General features: G+C 37.4%; 1 protein-coding gene and 1 non-coding gene across 3 annotated transcripts in view; both read right to left on the reverse strand.

The window, feature by feature from the left end:
- The window catches only part of LOC136784730 (uncharacterized), a 41,412-nt gene that overhangs the window by 9,068 nt on the left and 6,712 nt on the right, over window positions 1–25,632 (reverse strand). For both annotated transcript variants that reach the window (XM_066745608.1, XM_066745607.1), the window contains exons 2-4: window positions 7,986–8,220; window positions 6,193–6,614; window positions 3,870–4,214 (exon numbers count right to left, since the gene is read on the reverse strand). In XM_066745608.1, the coding sequence (XP_066601705.1) occupies window positions 3,870–4,214; window positions 6,193–6,614; window positions 7,986–8,214 (996 nt within the window). In that variant the 5' untranslated portion in view covers window positions 8,215–8,220. The remainder of the gene's footprint in view (window positions 1–3,869; window positions 4,215–6,192; window positions 6,615–7,985; window positions 8,221–25,632) is intronic.
- On the reverse strand, window positions 1,055–1,216 carry LOC136784747 (U1 spliceosomal RNA). Its single transcript, XR_010824453.1, has one exon. It is a non-coding gene; the product is annotated as a U1 spliceosomal RNA (small nuclear RNA).

The raw sequence follows: 25,632 nt of genomic DNA on the forward strand, positions 1-25,632 counted from the left end.
GCTAATTTTACTTGCTCCGAGACCATGCAAGTGCCAGTTCAGCCATTCTTCGATGAATGAATCCTCTTCTCTTCTCGCCTCTTGTCTATTACCTCGCATCGTACATTAATCTTTCTTATATCCGCACGCTCCAACTTTTACCCCGTAATCTATATGTATATATATATATATATATATATATATATAGATGTTTCCAATAATTTAGTTTCATCGCTTAACGTTATCATAAGACTCGTAGGTCTGTATAGATAAAAAATATCTCTCACTTGTTAAAACTGCCACTTTTCTATCAAAACTTTTATTCCAGCTACCATTACACGGCGTGTAGGGTTCAACGGGTTACGCGCTTGTATACATCTACACGGGAAGAAAAAACTCCAAGTAAAAGACCTCGCACCCTGTTCATATAAGTAGTATTGCAGGAATATGTAACAATGCAGTTACGTGTATGCATGTGCGACGTTCTTACGTGCTACAATACTATTCCCGTTATCAATGAGTAAAGCATCGAGGCATGCGTAAAGTGTTCGATATATTCCCATTTTCCCACTTGTATATGCACGCGCAGAGCGTGAAAAGCGCGATCCCAAGGCGTGTGTGTGGATCGTCGCGCCGTATGTACATACGTATACACATACCATGTATGTACCAAGCCTGCAGGATGCGGGCAGCGGGACTCGGGAGACGAAGTGACTGTTAATCTGGTCGTATCGTGTGTGTGTGTGTGTGTGTTAGTGTCCCACTCCCGCTACCGCCACTCACAGGCTCGGTGCCGTAATCCACGCGCCGAAAGATTCCACCACCTTAACGCAAATCTCCAAGTTTTGTCTACTCAAGCGACAACTAAGAGAGTGACACGCACACACAAACACACACACAGTTTGGTGGTAGCGCCTATTCAATCCATACAAAATTGCAATACGGTAGAGAGCATGATGGAAATTAAACAAAATAATGCCAACATTTTAGTCATTTTTGTTCGTTTTAAGAACAAGAGAGTTTCTAATTAACCATAGCAGCTGTAAAATGTAATATTTTGTTTGAAAATACTTTTCCGGGATAGCGCGAACGCAGTCCCGACTATCAAAAATTATACGCCCGAGATATCCACATTAGGGATATTCGCAAGGGTCAGCCTAACCGTAGTGCAATGGAAAAGCCTCGCCCTGGAGGAACCGCCTTAATGATCACGGTAACCTCTGCGCCAGGTAAGTATGCTTTGCTGGCTTCGGAGGCCGAACTTATTGCTACGGAATTGCATTTCGATAGCGAGAAACGATTTCATCGGCGTTGCCACCTAGCGGCGACTATTTCAACTTGCGCGCAGCGACGAATCTCCGGGCATGCGCGGCTTGCGCCAACATCCTCCGGACGAACCAAGCGAGCCAACTCTGAGCCAAGCTCCATTCAAACTTCAGCTGTTTAGCACTTTGTGTTATGCACGTAAAACGAGGACCGAACTTAATCTTTTATAAGGAATCTGCAGGAAATGCAGTCACAGTTAAATGAGAATGTGCATTCGTATATATGCATATTATTCGACAAACTATCGGTCAATTTTCGCACACACACTTTAGGCTGTATTTTATGTATACGTATACGCTTACACATTGACACTTTGCTATCGTTGTACTTTTTGCATGTTCTCTATTGAAGTAAAGGAATGGGATTCCGTAGATGGATAATCCCATCCCCCCACCTCCCCCCCTACCACCAAATTATACTAGGCATACTTTTGTTACTATTCAAATAAATAAAATGCTGTTATAAAACTCACTACAGTATCCCGATAAAAAGTAAACATTATAAATGGGAAGATTTTAATTTCAAACAAAAAAAAATTAATATGATGTTTTGTATAATCAAGTCACATCCTTAATTGAACTAATAAATAAATCAATATTTCTCCAACAATATTAATAAATAGAATCAAATACTATTAGCAGGATCAGATCTAAGTCTACAAAAAATAGATATTAATTACTGGAGAGATAAATTCGGCACAACGATTAGAAAATAATAAAAAATATAATAATTCACTATAATATTATCTTATGAAGTACACAGTTTTTACTACCTATATACATTCTCCATTTATGGAAATTTGTATTTTTCCTTCCATTTTATTAATTGTGAAGAGCTGTTTTAATCGCAAAAATATGCTTTATAAATTCACCACTCAGATTCTATACGATTTATCTAAAACTTGATTTGTTTTCATTTCGCTAGTCATCTTTTTATCTAATAACGAATTAAATTCGTGAATACCTCTATTATTTCTGTAAAAATTGAAATACTGAATTTGTAAAATATAAAGGGTATTCCACTATAACTGTTGTCCCCTATAAATATCCTCGTATTGATATATGGTTTATAGAAAAACTCGTGGGATGGAGGGGGGATTACACGGTATAAAGAGGAGCATCGTATGGTGGCAAAACCTTTTTCTGCATAGCAGCTGCAGAGATTTCGAGGTTGAACTTTTTTTTAAACGCAAGCCCCTATTTTTTTTATCGCATTTCCCCGACACTTATTCAACAGCTTTTTAAAATCCATTTATCGTTTTTTCCATTTCATCCAGTGGTTTACGAGATATTTTCATTTGAAAATGCACGTTGTTGTGAGTTTGACCGAAGTTGTACGTGTGTGTAACCGCTCCGGGTAAAAGTGTACAGTTGCTCACCTACGTATATGCTCTCTCTCTCTCTCTCTCTCTCTCTCTCTCTCTCTCTCTCTCTCTCTATCAATACGAAATATCTCATAATATAAACTACTGGACGAAATAGAAAAACGAAATCCGAATTTTGGAAAGCTCTTAGAATAAGTTACAAGAATGCCCAATAAAAAGGCAGGGCGAGCTGCATTCGAACAACAAGTTTGACATTGAAATCTTGAAAGAGTTTCCGCCTAAAGAAAAGCTTTTATCACCTTACGATACTCCTTCTTAAACTATATTATAATTCTCACACATCCCTATATATATTAATTTGTCACCGGACCATATAAACTTCAATACACACTTGGGGGCAACAATAATTAATCAGTAGAACAATTTCTATTCCTTCACGCGGATCAAATAATAAAAAATAATTTAAAACCATGAAACACAGCGAACGAAAAGTAAAATAATATATTTAGACAATTCACAGAGAGGTAAAAAAAGAAAAGTGGAGAGGATGAATATAATAAAATGTCATATCCGCAGCCTACACGAAAATGCATAATTTCATTTTTATTGTCTCCCAATTGTCTTGGAATATTTCATAATTAAGTTTATTATATAAAAGACTTTGGTTTTACTAGCTTGTGTGACTAGTATATAAGTTTACAAAATTATAAGATGTATACAATTAATGTAGAAGACAAAGTGGTACGAGGAGAGAAAGTGCTAAGCTCTCATTAGCTTGGTTTATCAATTGGGCCTGGCTTTCTTTTCAACCTCCTAGCTTCCATCGGAGCAACTATATATATATGTATATAATAAATAGGGTTGAGCTTGACAAGTTTCATTTCGATATTCACATACAGACGAAACATTTTTCTTTCATTTATAAAATTCAAGCGAAATCCTTTATCGTAAATTAGCTAGATAATTCCGTTGGCACAATGGCTTTGTTGTCTTGCCAAAAGAAACATAAGCATAAGCAAAAAACACTATTTTTCCCTCGCGTAAAGTGTCATGGATCATATTTGCTATTTTGTTCTCGCTTTCGATCGGTTCGAGAGGCCGGCCACGACGCGCGACTCTCTTTACCATTTACCGCATATATATATATATATATATGTATCTATGTAGCATCCAGCTCTTAATGCCGAAGCTTATCGTGTTTATAGTCTTGGGCTCTGACTGTTTTTCAATTAACACACACCTGGAAAGCGCTATCCTTCGGGTCGCTGAAGAAAATCGGGCCATCTTTTTCTCGGCAGTGCTGATCCTGCGAATAAATCGAGTTGATCCTCATGCTGGCCCGGCTTTCCTCCGGGAAAATCACCGGGCGATGCTCCGCTGTGCCGAGGATCCGAGGAAATGTTGTTTCCACGTTGCCCCCTGGAAAGTCCACTAGCTTCCTGCAGGGAGAATCATGCAGATCCTTGGAAATGGAGTAAACCGAAGCCGGCAATCCTAGCCTCTTCTCCGCATCGTGCCGAACCGGAAGCTGCAGGGACGTCGGCATGAAATTCAGCCTCAGCAGATCCTGCCCCATGCTTAATACCTGAAAAACCGATCGGCATTGCACCTTACATATATATATATATATATATACCTCCCATTCGCTATACGATTCAACCGTTACAAATTCCACTCTTCCCCCACATATCTTCATTTAATTATCAAACCTTTCTTTCCGATACAATTCTCATATTAGTCGTATACAGTTTAAATAGGATCTCCTATTCTCTTTGCCGCATACTTTTCTGGCCGCAACCTCAAATGCTCTCTGCGTATACTCTCCCTTCCTTTTTAACATTTCATCCATTCTTTTGTAAAATATTACGACTTGAGAGTATACAGCAGTCATGCACTGCACACTGCGCATGCTTCAACCAAATCCACAATTAGATTCAATCTCAAATTGAAATATGCGAACGACTACATAGATGAAACGAAAGACTGAAAATATGACTTTGAGATATCCTTTGGGTAAGCAAGAAGAGTGTGGTGGCATAAAACCGACTTAAGATGATCTTCGAACGACCTTTGAATAACTATTCAGGGTCAAACCAATGCAATTATCTCATAACCCCCCTCCCCTTAGAGTCACATGACTTTGAAAGACTTTTCCTCGCAGCACTCTTATACATACCTTTCAATATATATTTCTACATGTTCGAAAAAAAGTTCATATAAACTCACCTCCGCGCGTACATCATAATATTAATATATTTTCATAAAAAATTTCGAAACATCAGTTTTTACAAGAAAATTTAAAACAATTGATAATATTTGACTTTCTATCATAAACAAAGTAGCAATAATGTTTATCCAAGTTATGAGGGGGAGGAGCAGTTTGTTTAATTTCTCATTTCTCATATTTTTTTAATTTTCTATTCTTTTCTTCAAATCCACTAAAAGCCTTAGTGACTTGGTTTTATGTAAATTATTTAAAAAGAAAGAAAAAAAAACCTTCAATTTAACCTGATTGAGATTGGCTATAGCTTGCACACGAGCAATTTTGAATACTCTAGCTCGAACGCGCGCGCGTGCAAATCTTAATTGGTGATGAACTATTTTAAGATTTGTATATGATTTAAAACATTTTTCTTTACCAGACAAATGTATCCCTTAAAATGTATATTGATATTTAACACTAAACGTAACGAGAATTTTTCATGCACGCTTGTTTACATTTAAAAAGGGTCATTTGACCGCCAGATGATAGGTCTAGTGTTAAAAATATAATCGATCGTCATCGCTGCACACATACTAACGAATCGTTAAAAAATTCAAATCTGCTCTATTTTGCGCTATTACTAAAATAAACTTGGAAAAATGGGGTTAGAGATGAGGGAAGATGTACATACAGGGTGTGTAATTATTAAATGGTGCAGCCAATCCGGAAAATCTGAAAAGAGAGGAAAATTTTAAGAAAAAAAGTTTAATAAAAATTTTCTAGTATAATTAATATTAATGGAGTTACATATAACAATTCATTTGGTCGACCAGCCTGTATAAATTTTTATGCAGATCGGTAAATATTATAACAATATGAAGAAACTTGATAAGAATGTTTCCTATAGATATATATATAATAATAAGGAAGAAACGAGTGTAATAACTCTTTCTCTCATATACCGTTGATATTTGTCAATTTACAAAAGAAAATATTTACATGTAAATTGGCTATTGAAATCGCGTATACCTATACATAAATATTGCTATGTAACTCGGCAAATACTAATCATATTAAAAATTTGTATCAGGGTTTCACCTTCATTAAGATCCTCTTCCCTTTTCAGATTTTCCAGGTTGTCACCCGTTTTAATCAGACGTACATAGTACAATCTCTTTATTCGGTTAAAAGAAAGCTCTGGTCTATAAATATGGAGGATGATGGGAGGTACACGCTGTGCAATGCGGGGAGGGTGAATGAAAAGAATATAGCGAGTCATGCGCTACACATATGGAGAAATGTTGAAATTTGTTGGATATATATATAGGGATGAAGGGAGGGGTGAATCGCGTATACGTACCTGAGGGTTGACATTGGTATGCGTTGGCGTTCCAGGCACGCTGTTGCTGCTCAACGAATTTGAAGTTTCAAGGTCGTTGCTCCTGATGCTCCTGCAGTGCTTGCAGTCCTTCTTGAGGCGCCTCCGAGCGGACCTCCCGGAGCGTTCGTTCCGAATGGCAGGATTTTCGACGGAGCAGGGATCACCTTGGCCATCATCCCGGTCGGTCAAACTCCTCCTCCTCCTCCTCTCCCTTCTCCTCGTTTGCTTTTCCCTCTTCGTCACTCTCACCGATGAATTGCTCCTGTCGAAGATCCCGTTGTAAGGGCTAGCACGACGCAACGGCAACGTAAGAGTCCGATTCAACGCAACCGTCGTCGCTGAGGCTGCATCTCTTGCACCATTCGACCACACGGATGCTGCTTCCTCACCTCCGTCCGACTCTGCAATTCACCAAAAATCACTCGCTTCTCTATATCGAATCTCGGTAGGTAAATATTGTATATATATATATATATATATCGCGAAGCATATGCACCGTGCGCCCGCGCGCTCGACCCTTTCGACAAGGAAAAGTTTCTGCGAACGATCGATCGATCGATCGGTTAAAATTTTCAACGATAACATTCTGCGAGCGAATTTATGCAGGCAGCGAGTGAAATGGGAAGAGCGCGCGGCAGCACTCTATGCGATGGAGATCCTTCGGATATATATATATATAATCAATCGTTTTAACGAAAGGACATTAATGATCTATGCATGTACAAGGGTACTTTATTGGACTCTCTGTGCAACGTGTGCTAGCTCTCATATCCTTCTCTCTAATAAATATATCGTATTTCAATTCCGTGCCTTTCTCATAGGGCAATAACGTAGCTCGCGCATGCGTGCATGCCTATATCGAGTTTATCAGATTCCGAGTAAAGTTTCAAATATCCTGGGACATGGTGGCTACATAGGTACACGTAAAATGCAATAGTATGTACCTACAACCTATGCCGGCGCGGCGACCACCTGGATGACGATCATCCACTGGGATTTGCACCTGCTTTCGTCCCACCATATATAAAAACACCTATGCGTCACCTTTCATTATCTTATACTTTTTCGCTCCAGGTTAAATCTTTCTTTTCATGATATATATATATATACTATACATATGAACCACGGCTGTCCTTTTCAATTGACACTCTAGAGGAAAAAAAGAATTTTCAATAGCTGTCTCTACATTAGTAATTGTTTGAACTTTACAAAAATTTGTGCAATATAAAAAAATTTATTGTAAGAATGAACAAAAAGTAGAGTTATCTCTCTTTACTGCGGTTAAAGGATGATCAATTTCCAAGTACAATGTAAACGTATAATATAATCTGCAATTCGTTATGTGCAGTAATATCAGCTTACCGATTGCTAAGAGAATCGACTATATAGATACGTAATTACAAGTACATTGTATTTACTAAAGATTTTCTTAAAATTCAATCAATTTCATCATGCACTCTCATTATTTATCGTGTGGAAGATTTACTAATAAAGTATTACGCATTTGTGCATGACCTTAGAAAGAATTTTCATACGATTTTGACAGCTTTATAAAGAGAGAAAAAGAGACATAATTAATTTATAGAGTGTGCAATGGTGGATGATACACATTTGTGAGAAGAAATTGTGGATTATTGGCAGAAGGTTCGTCATGTGGTTTTGACGCGCATATATATATATATATATATATAGGTATATAAGTGATGGAAATAATAAAGTATAAAGAGCGATGGATCTAGTTGGACTACTCGGGATATTATATTGGCACGTACGTCTCTGATCGGGTAACGCGCGGGCTTCGTACGGTTCTTCGTGTTGCGAACCATCCGAGGCTGGAGGGTCACATGGAGTTTCTTCCCTGCCGGAAGAGATGTCCTCGTACACATGCATGTCCGGACCGAGCGTGGAATTCTCTGATGGAGACGGCGTTGTCTCGTACGGTGAAAACCTATACTGCTCTTGTGCACGCAAACGTTCATCTTCGTAGGCTTGATTCTCCATCTGAAACTAATTTACCACTAATTTAGAATTTCTCGTGAGACCGCGGCGCCAAACGAGGATCGGACTCTATATAGGAAGCTTCCAGTCATGGGAGAATAAAATTACTGTACTTATATATTGTGTATATATATATATATATAGATTTTAAATCATGTGCATAATTCAATTATGCATAGAATGTATATGTAGATATTGTTTTTCAAGTATTCAACGTGCTTGTGTATCACTGCATTACAACGAAAGTCATTTGACCCCAATAAATCTTTCTTCGAATAGTGCCAATTAAATATTTGTTTCGTATCAATGGATTTTAATTTGATTGATTAAAATTTAATTTTATTTAAATATTTTTTTTTATTCAATTAATTATCTTTTAAAATTATATATATTTGTAACTGATACTACATGCACGCAAAGAAGGATTTTTATCCCGTTCTCTCCGATGCGTAAAAGCCGAATGTTGTACATGTACAAAATCTGCTAGGTTTGCTATATAGTTTCATGTATCCTGCAATGAAATATGGACTTTACGCTCGATGTTGAACAACAATATATTATACGTATGGAATGTATAAAAATTTTATAGCACAATGTATATAAAACAATGCACGTAAAAGTTAGAAAGTGATATATACTATCAGAAGAAAAAGTCAAGTTGATTTGATTGAAGTGAGTAAATTATATTAGACTCTATATAATAAGTGTATGTCGCGTTATATTCTCAGAAAGTCAAACACGCATACAATATGGAGTTTATCCTTGATACGTGGGCCACAATATTATATCTAGAATTTATGCAGGAAATTCAGTGTACATTGTACACATACTGTATTATCTAGGTGCGTAAAACAATGGATGATACACGAAAAACATAGAGTTGTTTCAATTTAATTGAGTGAATTATTTGATGCTGATGGTGAGTTGCTACATATTTTCAGCAAGTCATTAATATATATATATATATATAAGAATAATAAGTTTATCCTGGATCCTTAGAAAAGAAAATTATGTTGCATACTGTACGATTTATGTGAGTGACGAAATGAATGTTACAAGAAAAGTAATGAAGGTTTTTTTCATTCCAGTGAATTGTGTTAGATCCCGATGGATTGTTATACGTTTTCGCGTAGCGTTGCGCACACAGGAAAATATCAATTTTGGCCTCGTAGCAATGCATAACAATATTATAGGTATATGCAGAGTGTATAAAAATTACTTTGCACAGTGTACAATACACATGCATATATTAAAAAGCGAATATTACGGAAAAAATAGAGTCGTTTCAATTTAATTGATTGAATAATTAGATGCCCTGATAGTTTCTAATTCTTTCACGAGGCCACACATGCGAATACACGAAAATGTCAAATTAATTCTCGTTGCATAGGTAACAACGTTATCTATGTAGAGTGCAGCGTATAAAAATTATATCTTTCACACTATCAATACACGTAAAAATATGAAAAAGTAAACAATATACAAACGAAGAAATGGAGTTGTTTCAATTGAATCGAGTGAATAATTGGATCCTAATATGGTTTGTTATGTTTTCACCAACCATGCTCACACACACACACACGCGCGCGCGCGCGTAGAGAGGAAAATGTGAATTTTATCCTCGTTGCGTGAACGCCGCAGACATATAGGTATATAGGATCGTCCTAAGAGTAGAGTCGATCGTATAACAATTAGAAGAAATTGGCGCCGATCATATATGGTTGCGGCAATTCTTGTAAGAGCATGAATTTTTTGCTCGCGATAGCCTTGCCGATTTAACATGGAAGGAACGTTTTAGCAAAAAAAGGCGAGCGGTAGCTCTCCTCTCTCATGGCCTACCATTGCTGCAGGTTCGTTAGGACCGTTAAACAGAGCGATGCTGCAGCGTTGCGTTCGTGTAACACAACTTGGAGCCATAGTCCAGAGCGTCCAGAGTTTTATATGGCCGTAGGACGCACACAGGCAGAGAGAGAGAGTCTGTCAGCACATTACCAAACAGCATCATCAACCGATCGATATATGTATATATCCATGCATGCATATACACAACAGAAACGCACGACCAACCGAGTTAACAACGCGCGATCCCGTCTCTTAATTATTATCCCTTTGGAAGTCGAGGACCGGAGGATCTACAATGTTTTGTTCGGCTTGTGCGATTTTAGCGCTCAGTTAACCATCCTTCATTTTGCGCACGCGATCGTTTTATATATGTATACCTAAATATATATATATATATATATACAAGTGCCTGGTATATGTATAAATAATTCAATAAAACGAGATGTAGTTATATTTTCTAATTTTAGCAAATACATGGTTGATATACGAGGGGCTTGGCTGGGCGTTCCATTAATTATCGCATTTCTTAGCTGGGCGTTTATGCGTATTTCTTGCGGGACGAAGCGAATGCACCGAGCGCGCGTAGTGCGGCGCGGCGATTCGACGGATTTTCTTCGAATCTCTTTCTCCATCCGATGCGACCGATGCGGCTGCCAATGTGGGATTCCAGCTTCGATTCGCTTCGCAATCCAGTGGTGTATAGCTCGCGAGAGCTTGTAAAAAGCGAGTCTTCTGGCGCGAAGAACGGTCCAAGTATATAGATGGCGCTTTCTTCGCCGATCGATCCGATCGTTGGAATCGTTCAGGGGATCTCGGAGCAATCGGGCTGAGAGCGATATTTTCTTTTGCCATGTAAATATAAGCCTATGTGTTTATTATACATTTACCCTAGCTCGCGACGTCATGCATTCTGATAAATAGAACGATAAACGGAACGATGATGGCATTCCTTCAGCTAGTCGTCGAACGATTAACATCAATTGAGTTTGAAAATGAAAAAAAAAATGCTCGCGATGATGCGGGGTCTTGGGGAGGGGAGCTGCCCGTAGGATTTCGACGGGCTATTCGGGATCAGCATCTCTCTCTCTCTCGCTGCGTCCGACTGCGGCTGGACTCGAAGAAATTAGACGCCTGCGTTCTCCCAATTATCACGACTTGACTCTCCCATTGATCCCAACTGACATACGAGATTCTGACGTCACTCCCTCTCTCTGTACGTATGCTCTATATGCCCATTCTTCTTAGAATATATACGCTCTAGCCTCCTCGTAGTCCTCGTCACTCGCTCCTGTATCGAATCACTGGAATCTCGGCAGATATCCACTTAAACCTCCAGCTATTCTTCGCCTTCTTATCTCTCGGGCCTATTGTTCATAGTTTTACTTCATTTTTAACGCTCTTTCCTCGCAATTCCTCCCATTTCGTAAATTATACGCACATTTTACAGTGAGACTCTCGAACGAATAGTCTATGCTTCATGAATGTTTTCTCAAAGATATTATATATTTATCAGGACTATAATTTTGCTTTTTCTGATAGATATGCACTCTTGGAGAGTAGGGAACTATATTTTTCTTAACAAATTTTAAGTAAAAATCAAGCTGAATACGAAAAGAAAGCTATAGGGGAAATTATTATTGTCTATAATCGAAAGTTTAATTTCCAATGTAAACTTATATTCAATCAATTTTACTGCTGACTTGTCTTCTTGCATGAAATACGCTAGAAATATAATCGAGTGAATATAATACTTTTTACACCAAATTTTATTGAAATTACTTCATTTTTTCGGCTGTCACCCTGAAATACCTTCTTGTACTCTGTTTAGGCTTTCAATAGTTTACCCTTTAACCGACAGTTTTTAACGAGAGAATGATTGAAAAAGTATAATAGACCCTAAGATTTATTTCCATCTCGTTTTAATGTTGAGATATGATAATATGCAGTCTATATATAGCTAATAAGCTGATAGAAGGGATAATAAATAGCAAAAGAGAGGAAATAGCCTTCGATTCGCTCGCCTTTGTAGTACCATCGCATTATTTAGACCACATATTAACGAGAATTCGTAGATATACCGACATATACACAGGACAAAAACTATTTCGCATGCAGCGTCGTCATTTGTTAACGGATTGTAAAATTATTGCAGGTTTTTGGAAATGCCAGAAGCTTATCTACAAATTACGTTAGGAAAATTAACAAAAAATTTAAAAAAAAATTTGTTTCAATAAATATATATTAACGTTATTGAGAAGCAACATATAAATCGTAAAATCCCCCAATGTACATTACATAGATAATGTTCTCGCGTTTCCAAAAAGTCCAGAAAAATGCAAATCCGTCAATAGAAATGACGATGCTGCATTTGAAATAAATAATGGAAGAATTTCGTGTGTTTTGGCGACTTATGCATGCAATTGGCCCATTATATTAATTGTTTATAACGCTATTATTATACTTAGCAAGTTGCATAATCATGGAACTAATAGACATTTCTTTTATAATTCTCCACGTAGAATCCGTTTCCGCTGGCAGATTTTCGAAAAAGTGAAATTTGTTCTTGCATATAATTAAGCCTAATGTCCTATTTTAAATTGCTTCCAAAGTGCTCGGGACTTATGGGTTGGCCATGTGAACATTAATGGGTTATAAGTATAACGTAAGCTATACTGCCCTTTTGTTGAATTTTGAAATTCTCTCTCTCTCTCTCTCTCTCTCTCTCTCTCTCTCTCTCTCGCTCTCTTTGTACTGCAGTTTTCGAAATTAGCCAAGCAGCCAGTATATATGTAAAAATGTAGAAGCAGGTCTTGCGAGGAAATTAGAATAAATTGAGGAGCCTGCTTATTAGTTAAGAAAATAAAAATAGATCGAAACAATAGGAAAGCACAATATTTGCGTCGATAACTGCGTATAAGGAGAACGCGCGGGGATAAAGACGAAAAGGCGTTGATGGCCATGCGAGGCAAAAACGCTAGATTCGAATCACCGGCCAACCATGTCCCACACGCATCCTGCAATTTTTAATACAACGTTGAGCCAGCTCGACCAGCTCCTCCAATCCGACCGCCACTCACCTCCACTGCCCTCTATAGCTGCGGCGAACATTGAATTAAAAAGAAATTAACGGTATTTGCAGAAAAATGATCAAATATCGAGCTGACGAGGCTTATACCATAAATTTATTATTCATAACGCGATTATCGGTAGATTGATAAAAGGATAAACCGATAATGCGAAAATCGAAATTATTATGGTTTCACGCGTTTATTTTGCGAGTGCATGCTTGTGGTACGCTGTATGCTCTCTCTAAGCGTAATTAAATATTTAAATATATATTCGTTAAGTAAACATGGTCAGCGCTAGCTATCGCGAGCAAATTGCAAATATTAAATTGGCACAACAATTTTTATATTCATCCGAAATATTACGCCCTTGTGTAATTATTTTCAATATTTCATGGATTGATGTACATTTCACCCAAAGGTCCATGGATTATACGATTTTCAAATCTTCAATAAATGCAGCGTGCATTTTATTGAAGCAGACGGGACGCTACCGTTATAATACACGTGTAATGCTACGACGTACCCCTTATATTCGCTTACGTATATATATATTATAACCAGGGGCCTATTAAATTAGTACTCCCAAACCGATTATTTGAGAAATAAATAAAATCAACGTTAAAATATAGGACACTTACTTTATTCACAAATATCTACGGAACGGGAAGAGAAAATTAGATAATTCGGCACTTTGGATATTTATTCCTACTCAGGGGGAAGTAGGGTGGCACCGAAATAAAGAGAGAGGGGAGTGGAAAGAAGCAATGTGCTTATTAACGTTTCACCTCGTCACAATATATATATATATAAATTATGTCATATTAGTCACATATGTGACTTAAGAACGCTTAGATTGTAGCATATTATTATATATATGATGTAGATTTTCTAAAGCTTTCAAAATAAGTTGGTATTAAATATAAGCAGAAGACATAAAAATTTCAACAAAAACTTATAAATACAGGCATAAATGTTTAGTTGCAAAAAGGAATTTTTTTTTTTTTTTTTTTTATACTGCAATTGATTAATCATTTTGAAATATTTTCCAAAGTACAAAGTAGACAAAAAATGACGACGACCGACACATGCTCGGCATATAATCCTACGTGGCCTTAATATGATTTAACAAATATTAGGATACATGCGGAAAGATACGAAATTGTATAAATAATCCATGTACATGGGACGTTCGATAAATTTGCTTTATTATCTCATCGTATTTTGGTAGAATTTACTGTAAACATAATTAAATTATCACATCTCCTCCGTGTTTTTGCCAGGCAATCGATAATTATTTAATTTCCAGAAAGAAATTTGTATATAAAAGTTGGTTTTACGAACGGAGAATTGGACGTTGCGAGGAGAAGTGTAAAACGAAGAGCTTTTCATGTAGGAGAATCTGCGCGCTGAAGGCTGCAAGTTTAACGGTAGAGCGAACACTTGGAGATTATTGCCAAGCAGATTGCATTGTGAGTGCGCGTGGTACTGTCGTTCGTTATCGGAATTTGTGCAGCAGGAAACTTATGTATGGAAATAACTATATACAGTCGACTTACAGGAATTTCTTCAGAATTCATCCCTTTTCTCATCCAACTCTTTCCACGATTAGCTCTCAGCGACCTAATTATTCATATTCCTTCGAAAGTCTGTCACATATCATGTTGAGAAGACTAATCGCGTGCAATATAATATTTTCCTACGCAATATAAGAATGCGTCGAGTCATAGCGGATTGGTATATAGGGTAGAGTGAAAATCGTCTAGCAAAAAATTCGCATAAAGTTTAATTATCGTTAATCGTCAGGCCGGAAATATTGTATGACTTAATTTAGAAAATACATAATTGAGAGTACTAGTCGTGTCATATATATATATATATATATGCAGCATGTATGATATTTTTTACATTATTTTTCCATAATGAGGGAAAAACAATGGCTGGTTCGTAGCTCATTAGTATTTTCCATGGATGTAGTGAAAATTTCGCGTAGAATTGAAATATATATCGTTGATCAACGGATAAATATTATATCATTTGGATGTGGAGTTGGAAAATACAATATATGTATAACGTTTGGTGAGCATTTGAGGAATGGATATAAAAGGAAGAATGCGAGGAGAATGAGACGAGAGAGCGGGACAAACGATCGAAGCTGCACGCTTGAAATAATTTCATTGAGCGCTATTATAAGACGAATCCTCGTCTTTGTGGTCACGTTTTATGAATAATACACTGCTATACATATAGAATGTGCAGTATAGCTCATTGAAAAATTCTTCGCGGAAGCTGCAGAAGAGAGATTGTTCCTGCACCGACGCGACGCGACGCGATGTCGGAACGTCTCGAGGATTCTTCGATAAATGCCAGAGATTCGTCAACTCAACTTTACTCCGAACCTTCTTTTTAATGAAAAATTTGTACAATTCTCGCGTAAGAGTGCAGAGGAAGGTCGACAGCGACTTACGGACAAGGCTTCGTCTCTGTGTGTCTCGCTATATAGTCACGTTTTATGAATAATATATAAATACTGCCACCGTGTAGAATGTACCGCGCAGCTCCTTTGAAATAATTCTTCGCGGAAGCTTCGGAAGAGATTGCTCCACTGATGTCGTTCTGCAACGTCTTACAATAAGCTTGTTTCTCCGATAAATGCCACACTTTCGTCCAAAGTAAATTCTACTTTATTTAATTAAAGAAGAAATTGTGTGCAAATTTTACGGCAAGCTGCACATTGATCATTTATCGACAGCAAAATAATTACGACTCGTTTTCCTTGAATTCACATGCACGGCTCAATTGTGCAGTGGTTGGAAGAAAATTGTCTGATACAAGTGCATATTGGAGAAAGGACGTGGAATGAAATCGAGCGAAAGTGATTATGACGGCGGATTTTAGTCGATATAGGAGCTCCAATAAGCGCGGCATTGTATACTATATGCATGCACGAGATTTAATCTCGATGTTCGCGAGGACAAGGTTCGATCAATCGGCATGCAGAAAACAATAAAGGGAAAGAAGCTGCTGTGTGTAAAAGAAAATTACGTTGGGTTAATATTTATGATTGAGATCAATCAGGGCCGTTTATGGTCAGCGTCTCGTCCACGGAACGCACCGACAGTGGTTCGCGTTGAAAAGAGTGCAGCTCGCTCGGCCGCTCGAGTCCACTCCATGCACCACCACGTTAACTGCATTCTCGAGCGAGCGACTCCAGCAGCCGGTGTACAGAGTATTTTCACCGTTAGGCCAGCAATAATCGTAATTATCGCTCCTTGTAGTTTGCTCTTTCTCAACGAGGCCCCCGCAATTTTTATAACGCTAAACATTGCCAACTGTGCGCGCTGCTTCTCCTGCAGTGGCTCGCTCTCCGCAGGTCTTCTTCACCTCCTATACTACCACCATTAACTCCCCCACCGCTTTGCTCCTCCACACCATCGTCCACAACATTCGCTCCACACACAATTATTGTGTCCTCTCGCCATACATATATATATATATATATATACAATTCCATTATTCTTAATACGAAGCAATTAATTAAGATACAGTCTCACTCTCGATTACATCATTAAATAAACAAATCAATCGATGCTCTCCAATAACAATAACTGTCACTTTTTGTATACTTTTTTACCTTTCAACAAGGTTCTCGACATTTTTTAACGCTAAATATCGCCGCAAGTGCTTTTCCAGTAGCTCTTTGAAGCTTTCAACTTATTCTTCTACACCATCATCCTTCACGCATTCAATTCAATCATCGTCATCTTTAACAATTCTATTCTTGCCGCGACTAATTCGTAAAAACGAAGAGAGAGAGAGAGAGAGAGAGAGAAAGATGCCTAATTTAAACCGTTCATTAATTGGACCACTGATTCAATTTCATCGGGATAAGATATTTGTGCTGTACTTAACATGTATGCTAAAGATGCCTGTATGCATTTGCCGATCAAATGACCCTTTTTAAATGTAAACAAGCGTATATGAAAAATCCTCGGTATATATATATATATATATACGTTTAAGTGTTAAACAGTGCCTTCAAGTACGTAGTCCATTGAATGGCAAAACCATCGACTCCTTCGATAGTTTCGTCATTAAATATCAAATCTTGGAGGACCATTTTTATACGTGAAGGCGTTCCGGAGAGATATTAAATATAATATATCATTCGCGCGCACGATTGACTTATTCTCGATTACTGCAGAAATAAATAGAGAGACCAATCAGTGGTCTAAAAAAATCACAGTTTATTCTTCCTCGAAAAATATCCTGCTTCAAACTGGTAAATTTATATATAAACATTGACAAGTTAGTGTGTGTTATACATCTTCCTAATTCATTAAATCCCATGCACCTGAACTTTTCTCCACGATCATCCTCACTCGATTCAATCAGCATCGCTAAAAGTGCAAATTAATTCTTATACAAAGTAATTATATAATTAGCGAACATATATAACTGTTAAATATAGCTTGACTCTCAATTATCATGCAGGATTGTAATAAAGATATTAATCGGTGGGGCACGCAAAGGCTTCCGATATACAAGACGCATGCATGGTATAGCTCGTAATTCGAGAAGGGTTAATTTAAGAATTTCAAGAATATCATGATAGTCATGAGAGTAAAGTGGTGTGGTTTGGTGTTTCTCACATTGAAGGTGGTGGGGGGGAGAAGTAGAATTTTTGTGAAAAGAGAGCCAATAAGCGATGTGCCAGGCCAGCTGTTTCGGTGGCGCGCTCTCGGTGCGGCCCTTCTTTAGGTGTTTCCCCATTAATTGCTACGAGCTTTTATCGTATACGGTACTCTCGTTGTGGCAGTATACTACATAGCACTGTAAGGAGAGAAGGCAGAGAGGCAGCCTTAGAAGCGTGTATGGCAACTAATTAGCTATTAGTTGGATCGAGCGCGGGGCCGATTGGCGTCCATACTCTGTTTCGTTTCTTCCGGCGCGGTATATATAGTCTCGCGTATATTGCACTTGGCTAATCGAGAGGGTCTTCCACATAAAACTTAAGGACCAACCGGGACCAAAGCTTTTATTCTTCCTGCATATATATATATATATATATATATATATGTATATATTTGGGAAACTTAATCGTTTCCATAATAATATAATTAATTATAGTGTCGTTAAAAGAGGCGATGTTTATCTATATTGTTCGCATCCATTAGTGCAGTAAATTAGTAAAGCAATGTTGAAGAAGGGGTGAGATGGGAAGACGGCAGAAAAATTCCAACAATACGAAAGTTTCGAAAAGCACTAATTAGATCTTTTCGTCAAATGGTATAAGAGTCGAAATTTTCGTTCGAAGGACATTATAACCTGATTAGCCATGCTTATAACTATACACTTTGGCTCTTAATTAGGAATTTCTTTGGCATGTACAATTTCGGTTGTCCCTTGAGAATCGTATCTTGCTTGAGGCAAGCCTTTCTATTTGGAAACATACAATCTCAATTAGAACGTTTATATATTAACATTATCGTGCTAGATAATCAGCTTTATATAGGAGTTTATGCTTATATTTTAGTTTTACCAATTTTCATAAAACTTTGGTCTTTTATATATGAAATCGCTTTAAACCATAACTGATATACACAGAAAAAAATGTTTCAACCAATGAATGATTTTTCGTTATAACAGTGAATAAAATTCATTGATATTACGAATCGTCCATTGTATATTAATGAATTTTCTTCACTAGTTGAAACATTCTTTTCAGTATATATTTCGTTATTTTTATCATTCCTGGAATTTGATCCATTCACTCTTGTCTATCAGCAAGAATAAACTGTGAATTTTATTTAAAAACAATATATTGGTTTTTATAAAATAAAACGAAAAATGTTAGAAAAGAAATTATTTGAAAATTCGTTTGGTTAACACTTAGAGTGATAGTAGAGTTTCTTGATTCTAGGATACGCGTTAATTTACCTCAGGTATATCATTTTCTATATTTAGAGCTGGAGAGAGAGAGAGAGAGAGAGAGAGAGGGAAAGGGATAATCTTATTTGCTTAAATAAGAACAACTTTACCAGTCCTTTGTAAATATACACAAACCAAATGTTAGCCTTTTAAAGTGCTAAAAATTATAACGTTTTATCTCACCAGGGTGGAGAAGCGCTGGTGAGTGTTGGGGAAATATCAATTAAATTAATAATTAACAGCTACAACTAAATTAGTTAGCTATTCGTGCATCCAACTACTAAGAATTTAATTATAAGTTGAAATCATAACTACATTTATTATTATAGATGTGTTGGTTGTGCGATTTATCTGATATATTGAAAATTCAAAGAATGAAACCTGATTGCTCGCGCTACACGAAAAGTGTTATAAAGAAAATTGATTGGATTAAATTATAAGATTATATCTATAAACATTATAAAAGTACCTATAGAAGCACATATAGGATTTTTTAGAAAAATTACGCCTCACTGTAGTAAAGGACTCGAGGCACCGATACAAAAACTTTATAAGGAATTACTTGTAACAAAAGATATATGCAACATTTTATTGAAAAAGTAGTTACAATGTAGAGTTAAAATTTCAAATGACTCGCTTTTTGAAAATATTTGTTTGTATTGTCCACCTAGTGAACTTGTACTATGAAACATGTATAAAAATATCGAAAAATTTACTGTACTCTACCAAAAAACTATGACAAAATTTTAAATTCGTGTTTATAGAAATCTTATCTATCCATAAATTTATCTGTTTTATATTGAAATTGTTGATAAAAACATAAGAAACACACACACACAATTTTGTCCGAATTTTAAAATGGCCTAACTTTTTAATCGAGGCATAATTTCAAAAAGTAATTATTATTATAGTCTAATCCTTTTTCTATAATCGATCGCTTATTCCCGTGCACGTGGCGTGAGCCTTCAGGCTGCTAATATTCTTATTACAATTTGAAAACAATTTGCACTATCCGACGCAACGACAAACGAGTAGGAATGCATGCATGTGTTGTAACTGTATGCATGGGCTGTCTCATTTGAATGTCGTGCCCTAAATAAATTTTTCATGCTTGATTGTGTAAAAAACGAATGTTTGAAACAAAAATAAGTTGTGTCACTTTTGAAGCGGGCGGCATAGGAGGGTATCATTGATTTCACCTTTAAAAGGGTGCTGAAGCAAATATATCGGTCACCTTGATTTTTTTTTAATCCCGCATACACACACACACACACACACTACTTTTTATTGCTTATTCTTGGATTCGTTATGTGTGGACAGCGACACTCTATATAGTATTAAGCTATGAACGTGCGTGGTGATTCATATGCATAATAAGAACGCTGCGACTATTGGTAAATTCTTTCATTTTTACCAGAATATCTTTGTTTATGTACAGACACAGTATGGGTTTGCACGGTCCCAATAGCTGACGTGGAGAACTTTCCCCAGAAGAGCCTCTTTTTTCACTTTTTAATTTCATCCAGTCATTCACGGGATCATTCCAACTGAGAGCTATAGTATATACCTATATATATATATATATAGGTGAGGGACCATGCGTATTCATGCGTAGCGATTAAGCACCCTACCTCGGTCAAATCCATTTGTACACACAATTTCAAATCGAAATACCTCGTAAATGACTGGGTGAAAGGAAAACAATGGAAAAAGGGTTCTGCTGGAAGATGCTCCTCCATCGCACTCGAGGTTGCAGGGATATTTGGGAAAAAAATCATGGCAGTGCGGTTTGAGGGAATCAAGGGTATATACTTTCGCGTGTCCTTCAAAACTTCAACCAAGGTCAGACTATAAAGAAACCATCGTACAGAGACTTTTTTTTCTTCATTGTTTATAGTTTTAAAAGTATATGTATAGGGGTTTTTCCGCTCTCTTTTTGCACACCCTCTTTGATATTCGTTAATTCTTTTAAAATAAATAATGATATAGATAAAAAGACTCATCTCTATTATAAAGGTTTATAAAAAAGTGATTGCACACTCTCGTTGACGATACGCGCGCACCCAACTCTTTCTCTAGCTGCGAAATCATATCCACGGCTATATAAAATTGCTTGATTCGGTAAGTTTAAATGACTTTTGAGTTTCGTATGAAGCGTGGAATGTCTCAATGATAGTGATATATTGCAAGAGACAAAGAGAAATATGAGGCGTGCATGTTTAAAGAGCGAAGAAACGTATATATATACGAATGGGATATTGCGAAAGCGTATATTAAAATTGAGAATAGTCGAGTCGCTTTGAAAGAGCTTTCTCCAAAATTCCATATGGCATACGAGGAGATAATGCCATTTCCATGGAATAATTGGCGTCGGCGACACAACACGTGCAGGATATTTATTGTGCGAGCAAACGGTCGCGCGCGCAATGTATACACCCCCTCCCCCTCCAATCTAACGCGCGCGTTTTACCTTATTGCTCTTATGGGACACGCTCGCCACTTGATAAGATCTTGATACGCAACATCGCAATCTCGAAAATATTTCAAGCATTCTCGCCCTACCTATCGCGATCTCTCCAAATACATGTTTAATTTTCCTACAGCTACATATTGTTCTTTCTTATATAACGATCTGGGTCATAGTTTTGCCAAATCGCTTAATGACGAGCGCGCGCGTGCGCGCGCGGATGTAAAAGTTAAAATTGTTCGAATCACTAGATAATAATTTGATAATACAATTTATATATTATTGATTACGGTTACATGTACGTATATATGGATGGAAACAAGAGATGTTTCTAGTCACTAGTTTGGATCGCGTGTGTGATGGAGATTGGTTCGGTGGGGACGCGTGGATGAAATTCTTAAAGGTTACAGGAAATTGTGTGTGGAGATACAGTGTTGCTGGATGTCTGACCGAATACGTAAGAAATAGTTTGGTCGGTCAGTGGTTGGTTGCAGGTTTCAGGTGGCAGGGCAGGTATTGCAGAAGTTGTTCGAGCGGCGGCAAACGTGCGAAGGTTAGTCACGCGAAGCGGTCACGTGCACGTGGCGATTCATCGCGTGGCCGCACCGTGGCGTCCATGGCGTGGTGGAGAGAGGCTTGTGGAGCCAGTGGAGAGAATGGAGGTTAGGTTAGGTTAGCGTTGTTTCGATGACGCTCCGTCCGTCCGAGTGAACGAACGAGTGGTACCGGTCTAGCACAGCTGCAGCAGAGTGTCAGCATATAGCTGAATTGGTCTTGTGCCGTTGTGCGTGCGTGCGTGCGTGCGTGTGTGTAGCCGGTATCGGTCTCTCGCAATTCCCCTCGAAGCACTCCAGCCAGCTGCATAATGGTTGGTGGGCGCACACGAACGCGCCACCACCAGCCAGCCCCACTCTGTAGCACCCACAAAACCCCACTCCCTAGCTAGCAGGCAATTCAAGTAACGTCGTGTTCGGTCGTTCGGTGTTTCCAGAGCTCCTCGGTTACTCAGCTGTTTACCCGGCCGGTGCACGTGTTCGATTCGCGTTCGCGCTCAGTCTCCTGTCCATGACGTGCTATACGGCATGCCATGCCAGCCTGCACGCATTCTCCCCCCTCCTCTCCTCTTTACCCCACAATTTCCGACGCACCGACCCAATTAGCTCCTCTCGTTTTCCGCCCGACTATCCGCAAAGTTTACATTTCATAAAATCCCCCGATCCGTGTTACGTGCGTGCTCCACTATATGTATTACCAAGATTACAAACATTCATCCCACCATCCACCGGTCGCTCGCTCGCTCGCTTACTCGTGTTAGGTTCCGAGGCTAATAAAGCGCAACTATTTCGTCATCGATACTGATCCTTTCATGGATGCCACGATCTTTAGCATTGTTATGTAGAGACAATAATTATTTTCTAGTGATTCGTATATAATAACTCTCATAATACACACATGTCAGATCTGTTACGTCACACAAGTACACACAGGGGTGTGAGCCTCTCTCTTCGGTAGTTTTGAATTTGAAAAAAAAAAATTGATTTTTTTTTTCAACTTTCAAAGGCAAGCTATATTTCATAGTGATTATTTTTCTTTTGGTGCTTCACAAAAATAAATAAAATCTTACTAGAGTTTGTGTGTGTGTGGTACACTCCAGTGTGTACGATGCACAACTTGAGTTCTTTAATTTAAAGTATTCCAATCGTACAATTTTGATACTCGCATATGCATGACACCCATGCATGCTGGTCGAAACTGAACGAGTCTCTAAAAATAAGATTCATTTTTGTATAGAGCGAGCCCGCAGTATCGGATAAGACTGACTGACTGCGCTGCGTTGGATCAAAAATCTATATTTGGCCCGATATGGGAAAAGGAACTCGAGATCAAATCCCATGCATTTGCAGCGATATTATCAGCATGATGCACGGCGAAAAAAACAAGTGGCTACCGCGCGTTGGCTCGATGAATATTCCGGTGAAAAGTTCGTATACGGGGGAAAAAAGTGACAAGATAAATTTTCAATCGACAGATTTATGATTAGCTTCAGGAGAGGATGTATTTTCGAGTGGGTTCGATAGGATGTGGTAGTACGTACTGTGTACACAGGGTCAGGGTGAGTCGAAGGTTTAGAACCAGTTAAATATTCCCGAAATAAAGGGCTTGAGACAACATTTTTATAATCTTGTAAAACTAAGCCTGCTTGAAATAATTGCCTCATTAATAAAGTTCAACCAATAAGGCTTACTTTTTCCCCCTTGAAATCTAAAAAGCTTTTATTTGACACATACTTTTTTCAAATTAGTATACAATTTATTACATTAACACAGTGAATTCTGTGTGAAAATGAAACTATTTTGCCCATACACATACGCACTAATGTTAAAAAATTGTTAACTTTTAATTCTTTGCTTGCACAGTAAATGTACACAGTATTAGCGTGCGAGGTTTAGCTTTAAGACAAGATTTGGTTTATTGCTTTTGGATAACTAAGAAGAACGTGATGACGCATGCCTGTTCAGGATGCATTCTAAGGAAAAAGCGATATTTTTTAGCTATGCAATAAATTAATATAAAAAATATTGAAAACACTCGATTTTTTTTTTTTTTGTAAAATTAGGAATGTTTCTCTATATGTTCAAAAAGGCTGTTTTGATATGATAAGTAATTTACGAAAAGTAAAAACTTAGAAAAGGGAGACTATGTTTTTAGTTTGTTACGTTATAGACTCTCTTTTAAGGATATTCCAAAGAATTGAATAAAAATATAGGTTAACCTCAAGCTCCCAAGGAATTTATTTGACACTCTTATCAGCTGAACGGGATATGTGAGCGAAATTGAGTGATCGGTGAAATTATTTATAAATGATAACATAAAAAATAGCTTTTGACAAGTTGCCTTGTTAAGTATTTTATTACGACTTTTAGCTCAAATATAAAAATGTACATTATAGGCAGGATTGTAAAGAATGTAAAATCTTGTTATACAGAGATTAGGATCAGCCACCGATAATTATATGGTGCCATAGAGAATCAAGATTAGTTGTCGATAAGTCGTATAAGATTCCTGCTACAGAAGAAAATAAATATTCACAAGAAAAATATTGTAATATTTATTAATATAATTTGCAATATACGTTATATATGTGTACACTTTGTAAGTTACACTATACAATGTAGTCGGGTCATACAAAATACTAGTCACCTAAAATATTCTTATTTGATAAATTACCAAGACATTTATCTCACTATCCTTTATAGTGCGTCTTGAAAATCCTTCGATGCATCTGCAAGAGTTTGGAAAAGAAAGCAAAGCGCTGCATTAAAATAATTAAGAGAAGCTTTAACGAGCCTCCAATTGTGAAAAATAATAATTATCTTTATATTATATATTTCTTCTGCCATGTAAGCTTCATCGAACAGCATTTTTTCTCAATTTTGTCAAAACTACAATATTTAGATGACAGTATAGTATATAAGTATATAGTCGCGAGAGATAGACCGTATATTATAATTTTCCCCGTTGCACATAGACGCGGTATGTTTTTTTTTCTTTTTCTTTTTTTTGTTGTAATAACTACATATTATATATACATCACATGCATGTTCGTTCGAGCGAGCGCGTTTACCTTGAATGGATGCGGATGAGATGTGAAATTATAGCGTTTAATGGTTGCGCGGAGAGAAATCGGGAGAGTCCAACTAATATCCGCGACACTGGACGATAAATGGCGAAACCATCGTGGTACCTGCATCAGCCAAATCGTTGGAAATTACGCGCTGATGAAACGCGAAGCCGAACCACCCACTTATCTCGTTGATATCGATGTGCCAATAGTAACAGTCGTAAATGACCCGCGTTTTCCACAGGCTAATAGCACTCGTCGGCAAACCTTCGGTACCTATATGTGTATATACATGTACACTCACACTACACTGTGTAATTTCGCTCTTCTCTACCTGCAGCTTTAGTCAGACTGCCTTTTCTATGTATCTATATACATACATATATATATATATATATACTGCACATGTGCTACACATCCCTCGCCTCGCTTTCTCTTCAAACCTCCTATTCGCGCAGATTAATCAAAAATATATTTTCTTTACGTTTTTTAAT

This window comes from Prorops nasuta, unplaced genomic scaffold (genome assembly GCF_024137725.1).
Source record: "Prorops nasuta isolate Cenicafe-Biocafe unplaced genomic scaffold, Cenicafe_Pnas_1.2 PNAS00067, whole genome shotgun sequence".
In the NCBI taxonomy this organism is placed as follows: domain Eukaryota; kingdom Metazoa; phylum Arthropoda; class Insecta; order Hymenoptera; family Bethylidae; genus Prorops; species Prorops nasuta.